At 41.1% G+C, this 23,063-nt stretch overlaps 1 protein-coding gene across 6 annotated transcripts in view; it reads right to left on the reverse strand.

The window, feature by feature from the left end:
* LOC132815809 (rho GTPase-activating protein 12-like) overlaps positions 1-23,063 on the reverse strand; it is a 213,517-nt gene that overhangs the window by 85,806 nt on the left and 104,648 nt on the right. For 4 of the 6 annotated variants that reach the window (XM_060825068.1, XM_060825066.1, XM_060825064.1 and 1 more), the window contains exons 4-5: positions 18,059-18,199; positions 17,305-17,385 (exon numbers count right to left, since the gene is read on the reverse strand). The exons of 1 other annotated variant lie outside the window; for it this stretch is intronic. In XM_060825068.1, coding sequence (XP_060681051.1) covers positions 17,305-17,385; positions 18,059-18,199 — 222 coding nt within the window. The remainder of the gene's footprint in view (positions 1-17,304; positions 17,386-18,058; positions 18,200-23,063) is intronic. One more of the 6 variants, XM_060825067.1, reaches the window with a different exon arrangement.

Consider the following 23,063-nt stretch of genomic DNA (forward strand, 5'->3'; position numbering starts at 1 on the left):
GAATTTGTATACTGTTTTTCTGGCTAAGAGTTGATGAGACCAAACTCTGATTTTAAAATGGATTCCAATGGGAATCCAATTCACTTAATAATGATTTTTCAGGAATGCAAACACAGATTTACATGGGGACTTGCAATGGAGAATGTGTTCAACTCTGGGCTCTATTAATGAAAGAATAATTCAACCACACAAAGTACTTTGTACAGTTCTGGCCACCATTTTGTACAAAAGAATACGAAGGAACTGACATTGTGAGTTGAACAAAACTAAAATTATGATCAATAGGAACAAATTACTGCAGTTGTTGGAATCTGTACTGAAAACAAAAATGCTGGAAATCACAGCTGGCAGCCAGCATCCATGGAGAGAGAGCTCTGATGAAGTCATCAAAATGTTAGCTTGCTCTTTCTCTACAGATGCTGCCTGACCCGCTGTGCTTTCCAACAGTTTTTGTTTTCAACTATAATGATCAATATTTTTCAGAATGTAGAGGGGTAGGGACTCACAACTCAGGGCAGTCACCACATTGGTTCATAGGAGATCTATTTTTGTCTCAAAGCACACAAAGGGGCTTAAATTTGTTGAAAATCTCTCAAGCTATAAGCACCATAGAATGCTGAGCATGCAATATATATTGTAAATATAACCAGTGCCTATAAGTGCAGTAATAAACTAGCATGGGATTTAATTCTAAAGTTTAAAATTTCATTTTAGTTTTATAAAGGTTACACAACTTTGATGAACATCTGCCTTAATGTCAAATACAGCAGAGGATTAGAATAGTCAGCTCATTTTGACCAGCCTGATCACGGTGACTGAATGGCCTCCTTCTAGCTGTAAATATCTAGCAGTCTATTATGAAATCCAAATCTAGTTCTCCACTTATGTTTAATTCAAATTTATAATTGCATGTGAAATATTTCCTGTACATCTTTCTCTGCTAGTCTTGTGGTTTCATTGTCACAGTTGGAGAAAATTAGAGTTAATTTGGGGCACTTATATAAAGCGATAAAATCATGGTGAGATAGTCGCTTGCTTTGTGTGGAAAATTGTAGCCTACATTTCCACTGACTGCACACAAGGGCAGTGAAGGGAGTACAATTCAGATACATAACAGACAGAACCCAATTACCATTATTCCATCTCACTACATATTGACATTTCATTGCACATTGTTTCTTTGAATTAAAGAGGTAAAGATTGCTTTAACAAAAGCAAAATACCATAGATGTTGGAAATCTGAAATGAAAACAGGTAGTGCTAGAGACATTCAGTAGGTCTGGTTATATATGTAGAGATAGAAACAGAGGTCACATCAACCAAGAGTCAGAGTCGAGAGTGTGGTGCTGGAAAAGCACAGCAGGTCAGGCAGTATCTGAGGAGCAGGAGAATCGAAGTTTTGGGCAAAAGCCCTTCATCATGAATGAGGCTGGGAGCCTAAAGGGTGGAGACATAAAAGGGAAGAGGGGGTGGGTGGGTGGGGCTGGGAGGAAGATAGCTGAAAGTGTGATAGGTGGATGGAGGTGGTGGTAATGGTGATGGTGATACGTTAGAGGGGAGGGTGGAGTGGATAGGTGGGAAGGAAGATGGATAGGTTATGAGGGCAGTGCCTAGTTGGAAGGATGGATCTGGGATAAGATGGGGATTGGGGGGGGCGGGGGTTGGTAAATGAGGAAACTGGTGAAATTCATATTGCTGCCACGGGATTGGAGGGTCCCAAGGCAGAAGATGAGGCATTCTTCCTCCAGATGTTGGGTGGTTAGTGAGTGGTGGTGGAGGCGGCCCAGGACCTGCATCTCCTTGGTGGAGTGGGAGGGGACAGTTGAAACGTTTGGCCACAGGGCGGTAGGGTTAGTTGGTGCAGGTGTCGAGATGTTCTATGAAGTGCTCTACAAGTAGGTATCCTGTCTCCCCAACATAGTGGAGACTGCATTTGGAGCAACGGATACAGTAAATGATATGTGTGGAAGAGCAGGTGAAACTTTGAATGACGTAGAAGGCTCCTTGGGGGTCTTGGACGGAGGTGAGAGGGGAAGTGTGGACGCTGGTTTTGCAATTCCTACGGTGGCAGGGGAAGGTGCTGGGAGGGGAGAGTGGGTTGGTGGGGGGTGTGGACCTGACGAGGGAATTGCAGAAAGCGGATAGAGGTGGGGAAGGAAATATCTCTCCGATGATGGAGTCGATTTGTAGATGGCGGAAATGGCAGAGGATGAAGTGATGCATATGGAGGCTGGTGGGGTGGGAGGTGAGGACTGGGGGTGTGTGGTTCTGTCCAAGAGTCAGAGTCAACCAAGTATTTTATATATTTCAAAACCAGTACAAATCATAGGACATAACTTGTAGCATGGTTGAGAGGTTGGACACAGTAACCCTATACAGGCAACAAGCAAAACTAATGTCATTTACAAAATACCTTGCAAGAACTGGAAGAAACGCGAGATTGGACAAACAGACAGAAAACTAGCCACCTGGATAGAAGAACATCAACTAGCCACAAAAAGACATGACCTACTTTCACTAGTATCTTTACATGTAGATGAGGAAGGACACCACTTCGACTGGGAGAACACATCCAATCTAGGACAAGCCAAACAGACTCATGCACGAGAATTCTTAGAAGCATGGCATTCCAACTGGAACTCTATCAACAAACACATCGACTCAGACCCCAATTACCACCCTCTGGAAAAAGAACAGGAAATGGCATCACCATGACACCAACAACCCAAGGAAACCTAAATACATAAATAGAAAGTGGGTCAGTAACACCAGTGCTTCACCAGAGGCTGTTACCTAGTATGGTGACGCAATGTCTGAAAATGAACCTTCCAGCTCAATGAGCAAACTTGCATCCACAGAGTAAGGCTATATTATATATTCTATTAGTAGTATGTTCTATAGAACCATTCCAAGTCCTCAGTATTTTACTGTATATGCTAAGTGATATATAGCTGAGTTACATTAATTGTCATCTAACTGAATGATAGAACAGGTTTGAGGTACTGATTCACTTCTTTTGCATAACAGAAAATGAGATGTAATATTTAAATTAATATTAAATTAATAGAGAATGAGGATTTGTTTTCCTTTGGATGTGAAGGGTTTTTCTTTTTAAGGACAGTAATGTTACTTTGAGGTAAAAACTTTGAGGATTTGCTTCAACAGTTTTCATTCCTGAAGGAAAAAAAGCATACAGAGTCCTTTCTTTGCCACTAGGTGGATACAGAGAGCCAGAAATTTTGTTACATTTCCTGCACAGAAAAATAAAAGGTCCTAATTGGAAATGGTAATGTAAATCTAGAACTAAGAATTCTTTTATATTAAAAAGAAATAAATAACACAAAGAAAACATATTGTTAAAACCTGCATCTACAAGGGTTTGGAGGGATATGGGCAGGGTGCTGGCAGGTGGGACTGGATTGGGTTGGAATATCTGGTCGGCATGGACAAGTTGGACTGAAGGGTCTGTTTCCGTGCTATACGTCTCCATGACTCTAATACCAATTAAACCTTGGGACACAAACTCTCTTGGTTGTTTTTTCACAAAAGTCCCTGATCTCTCGATACAAGTACTGGAAGATAGATAGAGTCATAGCGATGTAGAGCATCACCAGTTAGGCCAGTATTTCTAATCATCTCTGACTGCCTGATGATAATGATGGTTAGCCACTTTTATGAACTATGGATAGGTTTACACACAGGGCTGCTAGGGAAATCTAGAAATGTTACGCCACCGACACTCAAAGAACAGTGATATTGTTTCAAGTCAGGATGGTGTGTGGTTTGAAGATCTTTCTGGTGATGGTTTTCCCATGTATTTCATATCCTCATGCTTCCAGGTAGGACAAGTCAAACTTCCAGAAAGTACTGACAAAAGAGCATTGGCAAGTTGCTACAGTGCAATTTGTACTTGGAAAAAAATGCTGCCGCTGTGGATTGGTAGAGGACAGAGTGAACATTTAAATTAGTGACTAGGATACCAATGAGGTCAGTGTCAAGCTTCTCCTGAAAATTGTTGGGAATTGCACTATCCAGACAATGTAGATTATTTCATCTCACTCCTGACTTGTGCTTCGTAGATGGTGGAGAGGCATTGTATAGTTAGAAGGGGAGTTACTGACTGCTGAATTCCAAGCTTCTGACCCATCCTGTCCCTCCAGTATTTTTGGTGAGAGGATGATGCCAATTTATATCAGACAGTATATAGCTCAGTATCAGTAACAAGTCAGCCGGGTTCCTTAAACAACAAGTAAATAACTAATTTTTTGCAAACGGAACTTGATCAAGCAAAGATGTAGAAATTAACCAAACGTTTAAAGATATGCCAAGATGCCATTCCAACGATTGTTGGAAAATTTCCTCCAAGAAGTTACAAGCATCTTGGCTTTCATGACCTTCCACACTTTGCATCGTTGAAACAACTCATGTATCTAGAGTACTGCATAACAGTGGGAGTTTTCTATTCATTTTGTGCTCTGTTATGCTTTGGGATACAGCTACGTTTTAAATATCATGGAGACTGACTGCACAGGAAAGGGTGTTGAAAGCCAGGAAACACCTGTTGGCTTACACATCTCCTAGCTCAACAAAAGAATTCTTTAGCACAACTGACTGACCGGACACACAGATGCCCAATAAGGAAATTTTGTAGGCCAAGGATGCAGCTAATCCCACGCTATTTATGCACAATGCTTTATTGCAAGCATTACAGCAATAATAAATGAAGAGCTTCAGAATTTATGCTTCTTTCAAAATATTAACAACAGCATAGATCAAAAGAAATATCACACTTGGTGATCAGATAATCTTTACACTTGCATCAGAAATTTCATAATATAGTGTTTGTCAAAGCATTTCATATACTCCAATAAATGTGACCACACAGTTAGAATAGTAAAATATTTTAAAAATATGAACTAAAAAAGAAAAGTCTAACCCAAAAGACAAAGAGGTAAAAGCAATGAGTAAATAATTCCAATTAATATATAAAAAGGCTGCTTTAATGTGAATACACTGAAAAACAGGATTAAGGACAATCCCAAGGCATTTTATATGTAAATTCAGAGCAAAAAAGAGTAGCTAGAGACATGGGAGGTCCACTCAAGGGTAAAGCAGGGAATGTATGTATTATCCCACAGGAAGTATGATCTGAAATCCCCACCTGCTTTAAGACCACCATCCTGGTGCCAAAGGAAAATGATGCATTGTGTTGCAATAGTTTCGATCTCCATAATTATGAAGTGCCTTGAGAGGTGAGTCATGCTCACATCAACTCCAGCCTACCAAATTGCCTTGATCCTTTGCAGTTTACATATCTGCACAACAGGTCCACAGCAGACGCCATCTTCCTGGTTCTACGTTCACCCTGGGACATCTGGATAACAGCAGCCATGACAGGCTCCTACTTATTAACTATAGTTCTGCCTTCAAAACCATAATTCTGAATAAACTTATCTCTACACTCTAAGACCTAGGTCTCCGCTCCCCACTCTATAACTGGATCTTCGACTTCTTGACTCATTGGCCACAATAAGTAAGATTAGCACACAAGACGTCCTCTTCAATGGTGCTCTGCAAGGCAGCATACTCAGCCCCCTGCTATCCTCTTTATGCAGCCCTCACTATATTCCTTATACAGTCTCAGCTGTATGGCGAAATTCCGCCTCAATTCCATTTATAAGTTTGCTTACGAAACAACGATGTAGGTCAGATCTGAAATAATGAGACAGAATAGAGATTGTTGTCTTTACAACATGCTGCAAAGCACTCAATCTCTCCATTAACATCAGCAAACTGAAGCAGCCAGTCATTGAATTCAGGAAGTGGAGTGGCAGGTACGCCCCTGTCTGCATCAATGGTGGCAATTGCTGAGAATATCAACTTCCTTGGAGTGATGATCATCAACAATCTGTCCTGGTCCACCCAAGTCGATGCAATGGTCACGAAAGCACAACATCTCTACTTCCTCAGGAGGGTAAAGAAATTCGACATGTCCACAAGGATTCTTACCAATTTTTATAGATGCACCATAGAAAGCATCCTATCTGGATGCATTTCAGCATGGTTAGCAACTGCTCTTCCTAAGATCACAAGAAACTAGAGTATCGTGACCACAGCCCAGTCCATCATGTAAACCTATCTTCCATCAACTGAGTTGAGAGTAGGGTGCTGGAAAAGGAGAGCAGGTCAGGCAGCATCCGAGGAGCAGGAGAATGGATGGGGCTCTTGCCTGAAACAGCGATTCTCCTGTTCCTCGGATGCTGCCTGACCTGCTCTCCTTTTCCAGCACCCCACTCTCTATTCTCATCTCCAGCATCTGCAGTCCTCACTTTCTCCTTCCATCAACTGACTCCATCTAAGTTTCCCACTGCCTCGGGAAAGCAACCAACAAATTCAAAGTCCCCTCCCACTCCAGCTATACCCTCTTCCATTGGGCAGAAGATAAAAATTTTTATACACATGAATAGATTCAAGAACAGCTTCTTCCCCACTGTTATCAGACTTCAGAACAGATGTCTCAAATGTTAATTCTGATCTCTCTCTCTGCACTTTCTCTGCGGCTGTAACATGGTAAGTCGCCAAGGATTTTAGCCACAGGTGAGGTCTCAGAAGACTGGAGATTATCCAATATTGTTCCTTTGTTTAAGAAGGATATAATAAGTTGGTGAGATTTACATCCGTGGAGGGAAATTACTAGAGAAGATTTTTAGAGACAAGATATACTTACATTTGGAAAAGAATGGACTTATTAGGGATAGTCAGCATAGCTCTGAATAGGAGAGTTTTGTCTCTCAAATTTGAGTTTTTTGAGGAAGGGGAAATAGATAGCGATTCCTGATGAAGGGCTTTTGCCCGAAACGTCGATTTTGCTGCTCGTTGGATGCTGCCTGAACTGCTGTGCTCTTCCAGCACCACTGATCCACATCTTAAAACATGTCCGTATCACAGAGGTGGTGGTGCTGGATGGCTTAAAATGCATAAAGGTGTTTAAATTCCTGGGATCTGATCAGATTACCCTAGAATTCTGAGGGAAGCTAAAGAAGTGATTGCTGGGCCCCTTGCTGAGATATTTGTATCATTGATAGCCACAGGTAAGGAGCTGGAAGACTGGAGGTTGGCTAACGTGGTGCCACTATTTAAAAAGGTGGTAAGGAAAAGCCAGGGAACTATAGACCAGTGAGCCTGATGTTGGTGGTGGGCAAGTTGTTGGAAGGAATCCTGAAGAATTTGGAAAGGCAAGGACTGATTAGAGATGTCAACATGGCTTTTGTGTGCAAAATCATGTCTCAATAACTGGATTTAGTTTTTTAAAAAAGAAGTCACAAAGAACATTGATGACGGCAGAGCAGTGGAGGTGATCTATCGGGACTTAGTAAGGCAATGTTCCTCATGATAGACTGATTAGCAAGGTTAGATCACATGCAATACAGGGGGAGAACTAGCTGTTTGGATACAGACCTAGCTTGAAGGTAGAAGACAGAGGGCGATGGTAAAGGGTTGCTTTTCAGACTGGAGCCCTGTGCCACAAGGATTGGTGCTGGGTCCATTTATTTTATCAATTATATAAATGATTTTGATGTGAACATAGTAGGTTTGGTTAATAAGTTTGCTGCATTTTGGAAAGGCAAATTAGGGCAAGAGTTATACACTTAATGGTAAGGTCCTGGGGAGGGTTACTGAACAAAAAAAAACCTTGGAGTGCATGTTCATAATTCCTTGCAAGTGGAGTTGCAGGTTAATAGGATAGTGAAGGCGACATTTGGTATGCTTGCCTTTATTGGTCAATGCATTGAATATAGGAGTTGAAAGGTCATGTTGTGGCTGTACAGCACATTGGTGAGGCTACTTTTAGAATACCGCATGCAATTCTGGTCTCCCTGATATAGGAAGGCTACTGTGAAACTTGAAAGGGTTCAGAAAAGATTTACAAGGATGTGCCAGGGCTGGAATGTTTGAGCTGGAGCGAGAACCTGAATAGTCTAGGTCTATTTTCCCTGGAGCATTGGCGGCTGAGGGGTGACCTTATAGAGGTTTGTAAAATCATAAAGGGCATAGATAGGGTAAATGGACAGGGTCTTCCCCCCGAGTGGGGAAGTCCAAAACTAGAGGGCATAGGTTTAAGATGAGAGGGGGGAAAATTTAAAAGGGACCCAAGGGACAATTTTTTCATGGAGAGGGTGACACATATATGGTAAAAACAATGACTGCAGATGCTGGAAACCAGATTCTGGATCAGTGCTGCTGATACCTGTGCTGATACAGGTGCTAAAACCTGTGCCCATACCTCCTCCCTCACCTCTATCCAAGGCCCTAAAGGAGCCTTCTACATCCATCAAAGTTTTACCTGCACATCCACTAATATCATTTATTGTATTCGTTGCTCCCAATGCGGTCTCCTCTACATTGGGGAGACAAGGCGCCTCCTAGCAGAGCGCTTTAGGGAACATCTCCGAGATACCCGCACCAATCAACCACACCGCCCTGTGGCCCAACATTTCAACTCCCCTTCCCACTCTGCCGAGGACATGGAGGTCCTGGGCCTCCTTCACCGCCGCTCCCTCATCACCAGACGCCTGGAGGAAGAACGCCTCATCTTCCTCCTGGGAACACTTCAACCCCAGGGCATCAATGTGGACTTCAACAGCTTCCTCATTTCCCCTTCCCCACCTCATCCTAGTTTCAAACTTCCAGCTCAGCACTGTCACCATGACTTGTCCGGACTGGTCCAACCTGCCAATCTTCTTTTCCACCTATCCACTCCACCCTCTCCTCCCTGACCTATCACCTTCATCTCCTCCCCCACTCACCCATTGTACTCTATGCTACTCTCTCCCCACCCCACCCTCCTCTAGCTTATCTCTCCATGTTTCCAGCTCACTGCCTTTATTCCTGATGAAGAGCTTTTGCCCGAAACGGCGATTTCGCTGCTTGTTGGATGCTGCTTGAACTGCTGTGCACTTCCAGCACCACTGACACACATATGGAATGAGCTGCCAGAAGTAGTGAGGAAGGCTGTTACAATTACAACATTTAACAGGCATCTGGATGGGTATATGAATAGGAAGTGCTTGGAGGGATGTGGGCCAAATGCTGGCAAGTGGGACTAGATGTATCTAGGAAATCTGGTGGGCATGGACGATTTGGCCTGAAGGGTCTGTTTCCATGCTGTACATCTCTCTTCTGTAAGTGTTAAAAGATGATTGATGAGGGTAGGGCAGTAGATGTTGTCTACATGGACTTTATAAAACATCTGACAAGATCCCTCAAGCTAGGTAATCCAGAAGATGAAGTCACATGGGATCCATGGTCAGTTGGTAAGTTGGATACAGAATTGGCTTGGTTGTGAAAGACAAAGGGTCATTATAGAGGGGTGTTTTTCTGATTAGAGGTCTGTGACCAGTGGTACTCCGCAAGGATCAGTGCTCGACACTTTTCTGTTTGTAATATACATAAATGATTTGGAATGAAAATCTCAGAGATCTGATTAGTAATGAAAATTGAAGTAGTTGTGATAAACCTTTCTTAATATCCAAAGGATATCGAGCAGTTGGAAGATGGAGTTTAATCCAGACAAGTGTGAGGTGAGGCATTTTGAGAGGTCAAATGCAAGAGGAAGGCATACAGTAAACCAAAGAATCATAGAATCCCTACAATGTAGAAACAGGCCATTTGGCCAAACAAATCCACACTAACTCTCCGAATAGCATTCCACCCAGGCTCTCCCTCCTACCCTATCCTTGTAACCCTGCATTTCCCATGTTAATCCACCTAACTTACACATCCCTGGACACTATACACAATTTAACATGGCCAATCCACCGAAACCTGAACATCCTTTAGGTGCATTGATATACAGAGATCTTGGGGATGCAAAACCACAGAAACCGGAAAGTAGCAACATAGATGGACGAGGTGGTGAAGACTCATGGCATGCTTGCCTTCATCGGTTGAGGCTTAAGTACGAAAGGTAGTAAATCAAATTGCAGTTGTATAAAACTTTAGTTAGGCCACATTTGGAGTATTGTGTGCAGTTCTGTTCACCACACTATAGAAAGAACGTGGAGGCTTTAGAAAGGGTATGCTGTTTGGATTGGAGTGTATTAGCTGTAAGGAGAGGTTGTACAAACTTGGAGTGTTTTTACTAGAGCTTCCGAGGCTAAGGGAAGTATATAAAATTATGAGAGGCGTGAATAGGTTGGATAGTCAAACTGTTTTTCCCAGAGTGGAAATATTAAATAGTAGGGACATTAGTGAGAGGGGGAAAGTTTAAAAGACATGTGCAAGGGAAGTCATTTACATAAAAGGTGGTAGATGTCTGGAATGGGCTGCCAGGGGAGGTGATAAAAGCAAATATGATAGCAACATTTAAAATGCTATTTAACATTTTAAATCGGGCAGATACATGAACAGGCCAGAAATAGAGATATAATACCATGTGAAGGCAAGTGGGATTAGTTTACTTGTATCCATAGTGTGAAATGTAGTGGGATCAACTCCTTGAAGAAATTTAACTCAGTTCAGTTGGGAATTTCACTTGGAGATTTATACAGTATTTCATTAAAGCACGGTGTTTCTACTGAAATGCATCCTTTTGTTTTTGTAAACAAAAACAAATAGATTTACAATGGAACTGGAAAAGTATTAATTGCTTATCCCTAACAGCTTTGAACTGAGTGACTTGCTAAGTGATTTCAGAATCGGTGATTAAAAGTGATTAAGAATCGGTGTCTGGAGTCACATGTAGGCCAGATCACGTTAAGGGTTGCAGATTTTCTTTGCTCAAGGACAGACAGCGTTTTAATAACAAATCAGCAATAGTTACATGGTTATCATTATTCCAGATTTTTAATGAATTCATTTCACCATCTGCCATGGCATTTGAACCTATACACCTGAATATTAGCAGAGGTGCTGGATTACCAGTCCAGTAACATTACAGCCATGCCAACACATTCCTGTAGGAGCTGTTAAATTGTTTGGCACCAGTGTGTTTTCACCTCCTTCCCATATTTGCTACGTTTATTTAATTGACAAATTACACTGTTTCCAAGGACTTCACTACAAATAACAGTGGAGTAATTGAGTACATCTGCAATTGGTAGAATGTATTCTTGCTCCTGAGAGTAGCATTCAACATTAATTTTAATGAGCTTTAATTAAAATAAGCTGCATTTGAGTAACAATAACATGATTTTGTGTTGTTACTGTAGTGTTACTGTAGAATTGGCTACGATTTTTTTTCAAAAATTCTAAATAATTACATAATTGCTCCTTAGAACCCTGTAACTTTGCATTAGAAAGGAACAAGTGCCATATGGCAAGATGACTCTTCTATAAGATCCATAACATTTGTTGTGAACAAGACAGTCTGTTTACAATTCTCTTCCCACCTTTGATTTCCTTCCAGCATTTGCAAAAACATAGCAAAATGCATTGCTGACAATAAAAACTTCTGTTTATGACAGAAGTTGGGAGCAGAATTTAATAAAATAGGATGAATAGAATTAAGGGCACAAAGAAGAAGAAAGGTAGGAAGTATGACAGGTTTGGCTGGTGACAAAGGGAGCCCAAAAATCTTCAATAAGTGTACTCAAAATAAACACATGATGAGATTGATTAGAGTCAAAAAGTGAAATCTTCTGGAGACGGAGGGCATTAATGATGTTCTGAAATGAGTGTTTTATATCAATCTTCATAAAGAAAAAGAATGACATTAACACTAGGATCACTGGAGTATGGGTGACAAGATACATTGTATAGGGAACAAAGCAGAAGAAAGCTTTAAATAATGTCAACCTATTTCATAGTTAACAACTCATCCTGTTAAAGTGTAATGCAACATATATCACCGAAGAAAATTAGAACGGAGATAGCTGTAAGTCTGGCCACAATACTTCAAAAATCTCTGGATACCTGAGTACTAGAGAACTGGAGGATTGAATTTTTTTCTCCCATTTACAATTTAGGCAAGAGGGATAAACTCAAATCAACTAGCAACAACAGTCAAAGACAGAATTAATCATGAAAGGACACATGACACATCAAGGTTATAGCACCTGACAGCTCCTGGATATCAGTACATTCCAGGGCAAACACATGTGCACACACGTTTACAGTTCGAGGAGTTTTGCCAAGTCATTGAGCTTGAGGCTGAGTTGTAGATTCTGTGACAAGAGCAACGGTTAGGGAGTGAGAAACAGCCTGCACAATTGTAAAGTTGAGGGACTCAGGAGACAAAATTAGAAGAATACACCTTTGCTTGTTTCTTGGTTCATAATTTTTTAAGGTCTTTTTGACAGGATAAAATTGAAGCCCAAGATCGGGGACCTAGCACAAAAAGAGTGACATCACAGGATAACCATAATCATTGGTTGGTAATAGCTGCTAATTTGACAGTCTACTATAAGTTACTTTCAGATTGAAGGTAAACAGGAGAAATATTCATAGATTACAAACTAAAAGAGTAGAATTTTTTAAAAACATAAATAAAGAACTAAGTAAATTAAAAAAAAATGCAGGGCCAGGCAATGTGTTGTACCTGCATGATGTGGGAGCTGGTGGACCCTATTGTGGTTCATAGCAACGACATATGTAGCAGGTATTGGTTGCTTGAAGAAATCTGTCTCAAAGTTGATGAGACAAATGAAGGAGGGGGATGAGTTGCCTGGATGTTGTGCTTTAGGAGGCAATCAGCTCTTAGATAAATTCTGTAAGTAGTCAGGCATAGGAGGCAGGTGGAGGAATCCAGGAAGTACAGCTGAAGGAGCGTCAGACCTTGCCCAACAGGTTTGAGATTCATGTTCATTGTGTGGATGACAGCAGGGAATGTAGGGAGGATGAACAAACTGACCATAGCACTATGATACAAGGAGTCATTCGAGAGAAGGGACTAAAGAAAAATGGAATTGAAATTGGGGGAGTAGAGTAAGGGGAGTTGACACTGTTCTGTGGCCAGGATTGAGATTCCCAAAGGCTGAATTGTTGCCTGGTGCTCAGGTTGAGGATCTCATCTAGGCTGAAGAGGAACTTTGAGTGGGAGCAGAAAGATCCAGTTGCCACGGTTCACGTAGGTACCAATGACATAGGTAGAATGAGGAAAGAAATTCTGACGCCATATGAGCAGCTATGAGCTAAATTAGAAAGCACATCTAAAATGTAATAGCCTCCAGATTATTACCAGAGCCACAAGCTAATTGGTACAAGATGAAAGAGGTAAATGCTTCACTCAAAGATTGGTGTGGGAGAAATGGATTTAAATTCATGGGTTATTGGCACCGATACTGGGGAAGACTTTGTCTTTAATACATGAAGCATTCAGAATTAGGTAGATGAATTGCTGACACAACTTGCAATCATAAGGACTTTGAACTAGTTAAGGGGAGGGAGGCTCAGGAAAGGTTATTAAAGTTTCCAGAACAACTAACAGGACAGAGAGTATGGAAAGGGTTAGCAAGCTAACTTCAGCCACAGTAAATCAAGTGCATACAATTCTGGTCTCCTTCCTATTGGAAGGATGTTATGACACTTGAAAGGGTTCAGAAAAGATTTACAAGGATGTTGCCAAGGTTGGAGGGTTTGAGCTACAGGGAGAGGCTGAACAGGCTGGGGCTGATTTCCCTGGAACTTTGGAGGCTGAGGGGTGACCTTTTGGGGTTTATAAATCATAAAAGGGACATGAATAGGATACATAGGCAAGATCTTTTCCCTGGTGGCGGGGGGGGGGGGGGGGAGGTGAGGGTTGGGGGAAGTCCAGAACTAGAGAGCATTGTTTCAGGATGAGGGGAGAAGATATAAAAGGGACCTAAGGGGCAACCTTTTCACACAGAGGGTGGTGCGTGTATGGAGTATGCTGCCAGAGGAAATGGTGGAGGCTGGTACAATTACAGCATTTAAAAGGCATCTGGATGGGTATATGAAAAAAGGTTGAGGGGGATATGGGCCAAATGCTGGCAAATGGGACTGGTTTAGGTTAGGATATCTGGTCATCATGGATGAGTGGATCAAAGGGTCTGTTTCCGTGCTGTACATCTCTGTGACACTATGACGCTAAGACTTTAAGTAGTATGGATTGAGAAATGTCAAACAGGTTTTGAAAGACTTTTTTTTATAAGCGTGTCTGCAGGATTAAACAAGCATTTAAAGTAGCCACTGAAGCAAATGACATTGGAGAGGAACTGTGCTCCTTCAGGAAGACAAATTGGATTAGAGAGACCAATGAGTTATCCTCTAAGAAGTTAAAGCAGCATCAAAAATAGTACTCCACCATAGAGAAGAAAGCAATTAGTTATCTCTGGCTTTCAAACACTTTGAGATACATATTGCAAATTAAGAGAGAGAGACTATAATCCATGCTGAACATGATATATTAAATTGTTGTGGAAAAGTTTAAGACAGAGGACCAGATTATCCCATTGGAGTTTGTTCTTTCAACTACACCATTAAAAATAATGGTCAGGAAATCAAATAAGATTGCAGATGCCCTTGAGAAACCACAGTAAAAATTCCTCCACTTTCGTTTCAGCAGCAGGAACTGCAGGAGCGTGACCAGAGGCTGATGGGAAGGTGAATCATTGATTTAACAACTTACCTCGAGTGCTGGGGCCCTCCATTTTCCTTTCAGCAGCAGGAAGAATGGGAGGGTCAACCAGGGAGCAGACTGGAAAGTAAATCACTGATTTAAAAACCTACCTTGTGAATAGGCGGAGTGCACGCTGAGTAGGAGCAGACATGGAACTGCTGAGCTAGTGAAGCAATACATTTGGGTGGTTGCATTACCTGAAACACTACTTAGGTAGTGTCTCCCACCCATCCTCCTACTGCATGTCCTTGATAAGTATCTACCTGTGAGACAGTGAGGAGGTGGCCAAGCGAGGGAGCCATGGTTTACTAAGGAAGTTGAATCTCTTGTCAAGAGGAAGAAGGGGGCTTAAGTTAAGATGAGACATGAAGGCTCAGTTAGGGCGCTTGTGAGTTGCAAGTTAGCTCTCTCTTTAGGTCATTCCTGGCTAAGAAGAGCCAGAAAAGGTCATGGCAGATAGGATCAAGGAAAACCCTAAAGCTTTCTATAGATATATCAAGAATATAAGAATGACTAGAGAAAGATTAGTGCCAATCAAGGATAGTAGTGGGAAGTTGTGCGTGGAGTCCAAGGAGATCGGTGAAGCGCTAGAAAAAGACAATGTTGTTCAGGAGAAACCTGAGGAGGTGTTAGCAATTGAGGGAAGTGTGAAAATAGATGTCCTCTGGGCCAGTTGGGATTTATCCTAGGATTCTCTGGGAAGCAAGGCAGGAGATTGCAGAGCCTTTGGCTTTGATCTTTGTGTCGTCATTGACTACAAGGAATAGTGCCAGAAAACTAGAGGATAGCAAATGTTGTGTCCTTGTTCAAGAAGGGGGTAGAGACATCGCTGGTAATTATCGACCAGTAAGCCTTACTTAGGTTGTGGGTAAAGTGTTGGAAAAGGTTATAAGAGATAGTATTTATAATCATCTAGAGATAAATAAGTTGATTAGGGATAGTCAATATGGTTTTGCGAAGGGTAGGTTGTGCCTTACAAACATTGAGTTCTTTGAGATTGTGACTATACAGGTGGATGAGGGTAAAGCGGTTGATGAGGTGTATATGGATTTCAGTAAGGTGTTTGATAAGGTTCCCCATGATAGGCATGGGATTGAGGGTGTCTGGATCAGAAATTGGCGAGCTGAAAGAATACAGAGGGTGTTGGTTAATGGGAAATGTTCATCCTGGAGTTCAGTTACTAGTAGTGTACCGCAAGGATCTGTTTTGGGGCCAATGCTGTTTGTCATTTTTATAAATTACCTAGATGAGGGCGTAGAAGGATGGATTAATAAATTTGCGGATAACACCAAGGACGGTGGAATTGTGGATAATGCTTAAGGATGTTGCAGGTTACAGAGGGTCATAGATAAGCTGCAGAGCTGGGCTGAAAGGTGGTAAATGGAGTTTAATGCAGAAATGTATGAGGTGATTCAGTTAGGAAGGAGCAACAGGAATAAAGAGTACTGGGCTAATGGTAAGATTCTTGGTAGTGATGAGCAGAGAGATCTCGGTGTCCATGTACATAGATCCCTGAAAGTTGTCACCCAGGCTGATAGGGTTGTTAAGAAGGTATATGGTGTGTTAGCTTTTATTGGTAGAGGGATTGAGTTTCGGAGCCACGAGGTCATGCTGCAGCTGTACAAAACTCTGGTGTGGCCGCACTTGGAGTATTGTATACAGTTCTGGTCACTGCATTATAGAGGATGTGGAAGCTTTGGAAAGGGTTCAGAGGAGATTTACTAGGATGTTGCCTGGTATGGAGGGAAGGTCTTATGAGGAAAGGCTGAGGGACCTGAGGCTGTTTTCGTTAGAGAAGAGAAGATTAAGGTGTCACTTAATTGAGACATATAAGGTAATCAGAGGATTAGACAGGGTGGACAGTGAGAGCCTTTTTCTTCGAATGGTGATGGTTAGTGCGAGGGGACATAGCTTTAAATTGAGGGGTGATAGATATAGGACAGATGTCAGAGGTAGTTTCATTACTCAGCAAAATGGAGGGGCGTGGAATGCAATGCCTGCAACAGTAGTAGACTAGCCAACTTTCAGGGCATTTAAATGGTCATTGGATAAGCATATGGGTGAAAAGAGAACAGTGCAGCAAAGATAGGCTTCAGATTTGTTCCACAGGTTCATCAAGGGTCAAAGGGCCTATACTGCACTGTAATGTTCTACGTTCTAAAAATGAAGAGGTAATATTGACCAAGGCTACAAGAATAAATGGAAGCATATGTCTGTCTATTGCTTTGTGCTATTTTGGTTTTTGTTTGTAATGATGTGAGAATGAAACATTTGTCATTAGTTGTGCAGTGAAAATGTCATACTCCAGATCACTAATTTGGACAAGATATCCTGACTAGAACCATAATAAGAATTTGGGAACCTTGTCTGGGGAAGGTTCTAACAATCTACAATCAAATATATACAGTCAGATATACATGTACGATAAAAAAAACTGATCCCTCTCTCCTCTCCAGAATGATTGTCAAAAAGCTCATTTTTGCTTGGGGTACAGCTATACATTGACTGCTAAAATGGCTTGTTTCTCACACGAAGTGCTTGGAAAGTACAGTTTTCAATAAATGTCAATAAACACACTCAAATCCCTTTGTCAGGGACCAACCATATGACATCACAACTGAAAATAACATTCTGGAGTTGGCTTAAACTTCAAAATCAACCACGTACATAGAATAAAAATTAAATGCTCAATCACTGCTCAGTGTTTGAGAGTGTAATAGACTCACCTGTGGCAATTCCCATTCAGATTTGGATCCATCTGTTCGGTAGTAATATGGTCGGCCTTGATCATCAATATGTTTCATCCACTGAAAACAAAGACATTGTTTTACACTCTGGTACATTGTAGGACTCAGCACTACCTTAATTATCAAAAAGGAAAATGATTATTATTATTAATCATGATTATTATTTTCCACAAAAGTTTTACCCCAACTTCTCTAGGGCCGATAACAAATACTGAAATTGGGACAATGAAAGTCAGCAAAAATAAGCTTCAGTTTCAGAAAAAGTTGAGACTCAAACTGAAATTCTGATGAGAGTGAGTCAAAGGTTTTACTGTCACCTGACTGATGGTTACATATTGATTTCTCAAATTTTGCTGTTATACTCTCATCAGCAAATACAAATAATTTAATAACATTACCAGACTAGAAACAATTTCCTCAACTTCTTGAAATACAAGGCAAACAGAAAACTACTAGGTCATGTGAAACTCTTTATATCAAATTGCGCAGTATGTGAAAATTTTTGTTGATATGGATACTTCTGATTTCCCTATACTTAACAATAGTAACTCATCCATTATTGTCAATTGAAAATAGTATTTAATTTTCAAATCTTAATTGAATTAAATTGCCAAATACTGAACTCTGCAACTATAATTTATGTTAATAAGAGCTACAGTTCCTTTTAGAAAAAGAATACAGTAACAGCAGACAGCTAAGGAGCAAGTCAACTGAAGATAAGAAATCAAAGTACCTTTTCATCAGTATATTCATTGACATACAAAGTTTGGCCACGCTCATCCATTTCTTCTGACCAACCACGTGGAGGTAAATCAAATTGATTATCTGTATGGCTGGAGTAAATGCTGCGGTAGTTCTCTTCAGTGATGTGATGCTGGAAGCATTTAGAGAAGGAACATGTTGTGCTTTATGTGTTTGATTATGTAAGTTTCAGGCATTTGAGAATTGCTGTTGTTATTGAAAAAATACAGAAGTAAATACAGATTTCCCTTTGATAAATACTATCCCCTCAATTAAAAGGTTTGAGAAATGAAGTAAACACTTCATTCTCAGGGGTGCCATAATGGCTCAGTGATAGCATGGCTGCCTCAGGGCGCCAGGGAGCTGGGTTTATTTCCAGCCTTGCATGACTGTGTGGAGATGGCACATTCTCCCAGAATCTGCCTAGGTTCCCTCTGGATGCTCTGGTTTCCTCCCAAAGTCCAAAGATGTGCAGGTTAGGTGAATAGCCATGGTAAAATGCAGGGTTAGGAGGATAGGATGGGGGGAGTGCTGGGTGGGATGCTCTTTGATGGTTGAGTGTGGATTCAATGGGCTGAATGACCTCTTTCTGCACTGTAGGGATACTATGATTCTAAGTTCTTCCAAAATTAATACAAGAATCACAGAAAAGAGAGATTCAAATTTGTATCACACGTGGTGTGAAGAAATATTTCTTTGACTCTCTCCTGAAAAAGCTTGTTAATGTTTTTAGATTGTACCTACAGATCTCAGATTCCCCAACTACCAGAAACAGTTTCTCTCAATCAACCCCATCAATCCCTGAAAACATTAGAGAATACAATCTTACTTTGTGTCAACTCTCCTCATTACGATCATGCAATGAAACTGATGTTGCACTCCCTCCAAAGCTACTGTACCTATGGTGTGGTGCCCAGAACTGCTTCCTTAATTCACATCTTCATATAGCTGAAGAATGAATTCAATACTGCTCCCTCCCCATCTCTTGCATTCTATTTCTCAAGATGTAAAAGTCAGTGGTACATTCATTTTTGAATTTCCAGTATTTCTAGCTTTTCACCATTTAAGAAGTTCTGTTCTACAGTTAAAACTGAATTATTTATATACAGAAGGAAAGAAGAGAAGTCAAAATGAACATGGACCCCTTAGAAATTAATCTGGTGAGATAATTATAAGAAATAAGGAAATGGCAGAGGAGATAAGTAGATATTTTGCATCTGGTATAACGATAGATGATACTTCAAACATCCCAATGAAATGAAAGAAAATGGGAAAGGAATTAAGAACACTATTATGAGTGCAGTTGCATTAGACTAAATACAGTTAAATACCCTGATGCCTTGCATCCTAGGAACCTAAAAGAAACAGCTACAGAAATAGTGGATATGTTCGTTATAATTTTCCAAAAATTCCTGGATTTTGGAGAAGTACCCAAGGATTAGAAACCTGCCAATATGACACTCCAATTCACATAGGCGAAAAGTCATCATTAATTATTCCTTAGGTAAATGCAAGTAGTATTCAGAATAAAAATAAAATGAATGGCACAAATAGAGTTGAATAAGACCCTTAAAAACACATACAGAAATAAGACATTCGGCCCATCTAATCTACTTTGCCATTCGATCAAGCTCATGTGTTTCATAACCTCATTGTCATAGCTTCTCCCTGTTACCTTGATCCCCTTACTTATCAAGGACCTACCTATCTCTGTCTTAAATACTGAAGGTCCTAAGTCAGATGACACCAGGTTATAGTCCAACAGGTTTATTTGAAATCACAAGCTTTCAGAGCTCTGATGAACAGTCATCTAGACTTGAAACATTTGCTTGCTTTCTTCATGAATGTTATCCAACCTGCTGTGATCACCAGCATTTGTTGTTTTCAGTACAGATGCCAGCATCTGCAGTAATTTGCTCCTGCATTCTGTCTTAAAAACATTCAATAATTGGTCTCCATAATCTTCTTCAGCATAGAGTTCCACAAATTCACCACTCTCTGGCTGAAGGTATTTCTCCTCATCTCAAGGGTCATCCCTTCATTCTGAAGCTGTGCTCTCAGGTTCTAGTCTCTCCTACTTGTGGTAACATCATCATTTCCACATCTCCTCTGCCCAGGCTTCAGTATTTTATAAGCGTCAATGAGACCTCCCCCTTCCCCATCCTATATAGAGTACACACCCAGAATGCTCACCAGTCCTACGACAAGCCCTTAGGATTATTCTTGTAAATCTCCTCCAGATCAAGACCAGCACATCTTTCATCCAACATAGAGCCCAAAACTGCTCACAATATTCCATATGTAGCCTGACCAGAGCCTTTACACTGCCTCTCAAAACAAATATAAACATTGCATTTTCCTTCCTAAATGCAAATTAATGGCAATGATCTTATAAGCTATGACACAGACACAGTTAAAAGATATCAAAGATAGAACTGGAATATTCAAGGGTATGTGATTTTTCAAAAGGATAGACAGGAAGGGAAAGATGGTAGAGTACCTTTGTTAGTATAAAGTGAAATAAGGAGGAGAGCAAGAAAGGATTGAGAATCAGATAATACAGAATCCATATGGGTGGAGATATAAAAAGGGAAAGTAGTTGATAAGTCCCCTAAAAGTAGCTATACATTGGGACAGGGAATAAATCAGGAGATAAATGGCATCTAACAAAGGCAGCACATTAATCATGGGTGATTGTGGTTCTGCTCGCCGAGCTGGAAGTTTTTGCTGCAAACGTTTCGTTCCCTGGCTAGGGAACATCATCAGTGCTGTTGGAGCCTCGTGTGAAGCGCTGCTTTGATGTTTCTTCCGGTATTTATATTGGTTTGTTCTTGCCGCTTCCGGGTGTCAGTTTCAGCTGCAGTGATTTGTATGTGGGGACCAGGCCGATGTGTCTGTTGATGGATGTTCTTGCCGTTTCCGGGTGTCAGTTTCAGCTGTAGTGGTTTGTATATGGTGTCCAGGTCAATGTGTCTGTTGATGGAGTTCGGGGATGAATGCCTAGCTGGGGAACGAAACGTTTGCAGCAAAAACTTCCAGCTCGGCGAGCAGAACCACAACAACGGATACCCGAGCTACAAATCTTCAATCAGATTTTAATCATGGGTGACTTTAACCTTCATGTAGATTGGGATAGTCAGATTGGCAGAAGCAGCCATTAGGAAGAATTCATAGAGAGTGTATTCAGAATAGTTTAATTCAATGATATGTTGCGAATCCAACCAGGGATCAGAGTGTTTTGGATCTAGTGATGTCTAATTAAGCAGGTTTAAAAGATCCCTTAGGAAAGAATAACCATCACACTTCAATTTTAGGATTCAGTTTGAGGGCGAGAAACTTGGGTTGGAAACAACTGTACTAAGTTTAAATAAAGGCAATTACAATGGACTGAGTGCACAGCTAAATAGAATGATTGGGAGTTTAGCAGCACAGATGGCTGAAGGACATTAGCAGACAAATTTAAAAAAAGTTCATAGTTCACAGCAAAGTCATACACCAAAAGAAAGATTTTAGGAAGGGGATAAAGCCAATCACAATTAACCAGTGAAGTTAAGGATAGCAAGAGATTGAAAGAAAAGACATACAATTTGCAATGAAAAAGTGTAGGAGTTGGGAGGCCATCTCTCAGCTGTACAGCACATTGGTTAGGCCACATTTGGAATTCTGTGTGCAATTCTGTTCTCTCTCCTATCGGAAGGATGTTGTAAAACTTGAAAGGTTCAGATAAGATTTACAAAGATATTGCCAGAGTTGAAGGATTTGAGCAATAGGAAGAGGTTGAATAGACCGGGGCTGTTTTCCCTTGAGTGTTGGAAGCTGAGTGATGACCTTATACATAAAATCATGAGGGGCATGGATAGGGTAAACAGACAAGATCTTTTCTCTGGGGTGGGAGAGTCCAGAACTAGAGGGCATAAGTTTAGGGTTTTTTTGCTAAAGCTATACAAGATACTAGTCAGACCACAGCTGAAATACTGTGCATGGTTTTGGATACCTTACCTAAAGAAAGATATACTGGCATTGGAGGCAATTTAGAGAAAGGTTCATTCGACTCATAACAAATATGGAGGGATTTTCTTATGAGTTGATTAGGCCTGTACTCACTGAAATATCAAAGAATGAAAGATGACCTTATTGAAACATACAGGTTTTAGATTACTTACAGTGTGGAAACAGGCCCTTCGGCCCAACAAGTCCACACCGACCCGCCGAAGCGCAACCCACCCATTCCCCTACATATACCCCTTACCTAACACTACAGGCAATTTAGCATGGCCAATTCACCTGACCCGCACATCTTTGGACTGTGGGAGGAAACCGGAGCACCCAGAGGAAACCCACGCAAACACGGGGAGAACGTGCAAACTCCACACAGTCAGTCGCCTGAGGCGGGAATTGAACCCAGGTCCCTGGTGCTGTGAGGCAGCAGTGCTAACCACTGTGCCACCGTGCCACTCCTATCTACTGTGTCAAGTCCTTTCTTAGAGGACTTGACACAGTAGATAAAGAAAAGTTGCTTGCACTTGTGGAAGAGTCTAAGACTCAAGGGCATAATCTCAGGATAAAGGATCACACATTTAAGGCACAGATGGGGAGGAATTATGTCTCTCAGTGGGGTAATGAATCTATGGAATTCTTTACGATAAGGGCTGTTGAGGCTGAGTCATTAAGTAAATTCAAGGATTAGATAGACAGATCTTTAAAAAAAATCAGAAAGGTAATCAAACATCATTGGGAACAAAAAGTCAGGAAAATGGAATGGAGGATTATCAGATGAGCCCATGCTTTCATTGAATGACAAAGCAGACTTGGTGGCTTGAATGACCTATCTGTGCTCCTATGTCTTATGGTTTACTTTGCACTTGTATGGACAAGTGCAGCTCCAACAACATTGAAAATGCTTGACAACTTCCAGGTCAAAACGTCACATCCATAAACGTCTTCCCCCTCCACCACTGACAATCAGTAGGAGCGGACTGTACCACCTACAAAATTCA

The sequence above is a fragment of the Hemiscyllium ocellatum genome, chromosome 5, assembly GCF_020745735.1.
Source record: "Hemiscyllium ocellatum isolate sHemOce1 chromosome 5, sHemOce1.pat.X.cur, whole genome shotgun sequence".
Lineage (NCBI taxonomy): Eukaryota > Metazoa > Chordata > Chondrichthyes > Orectolobiformes > Hemiscylliidae > Hemiscyllium > Hemiscyllium ocellatum.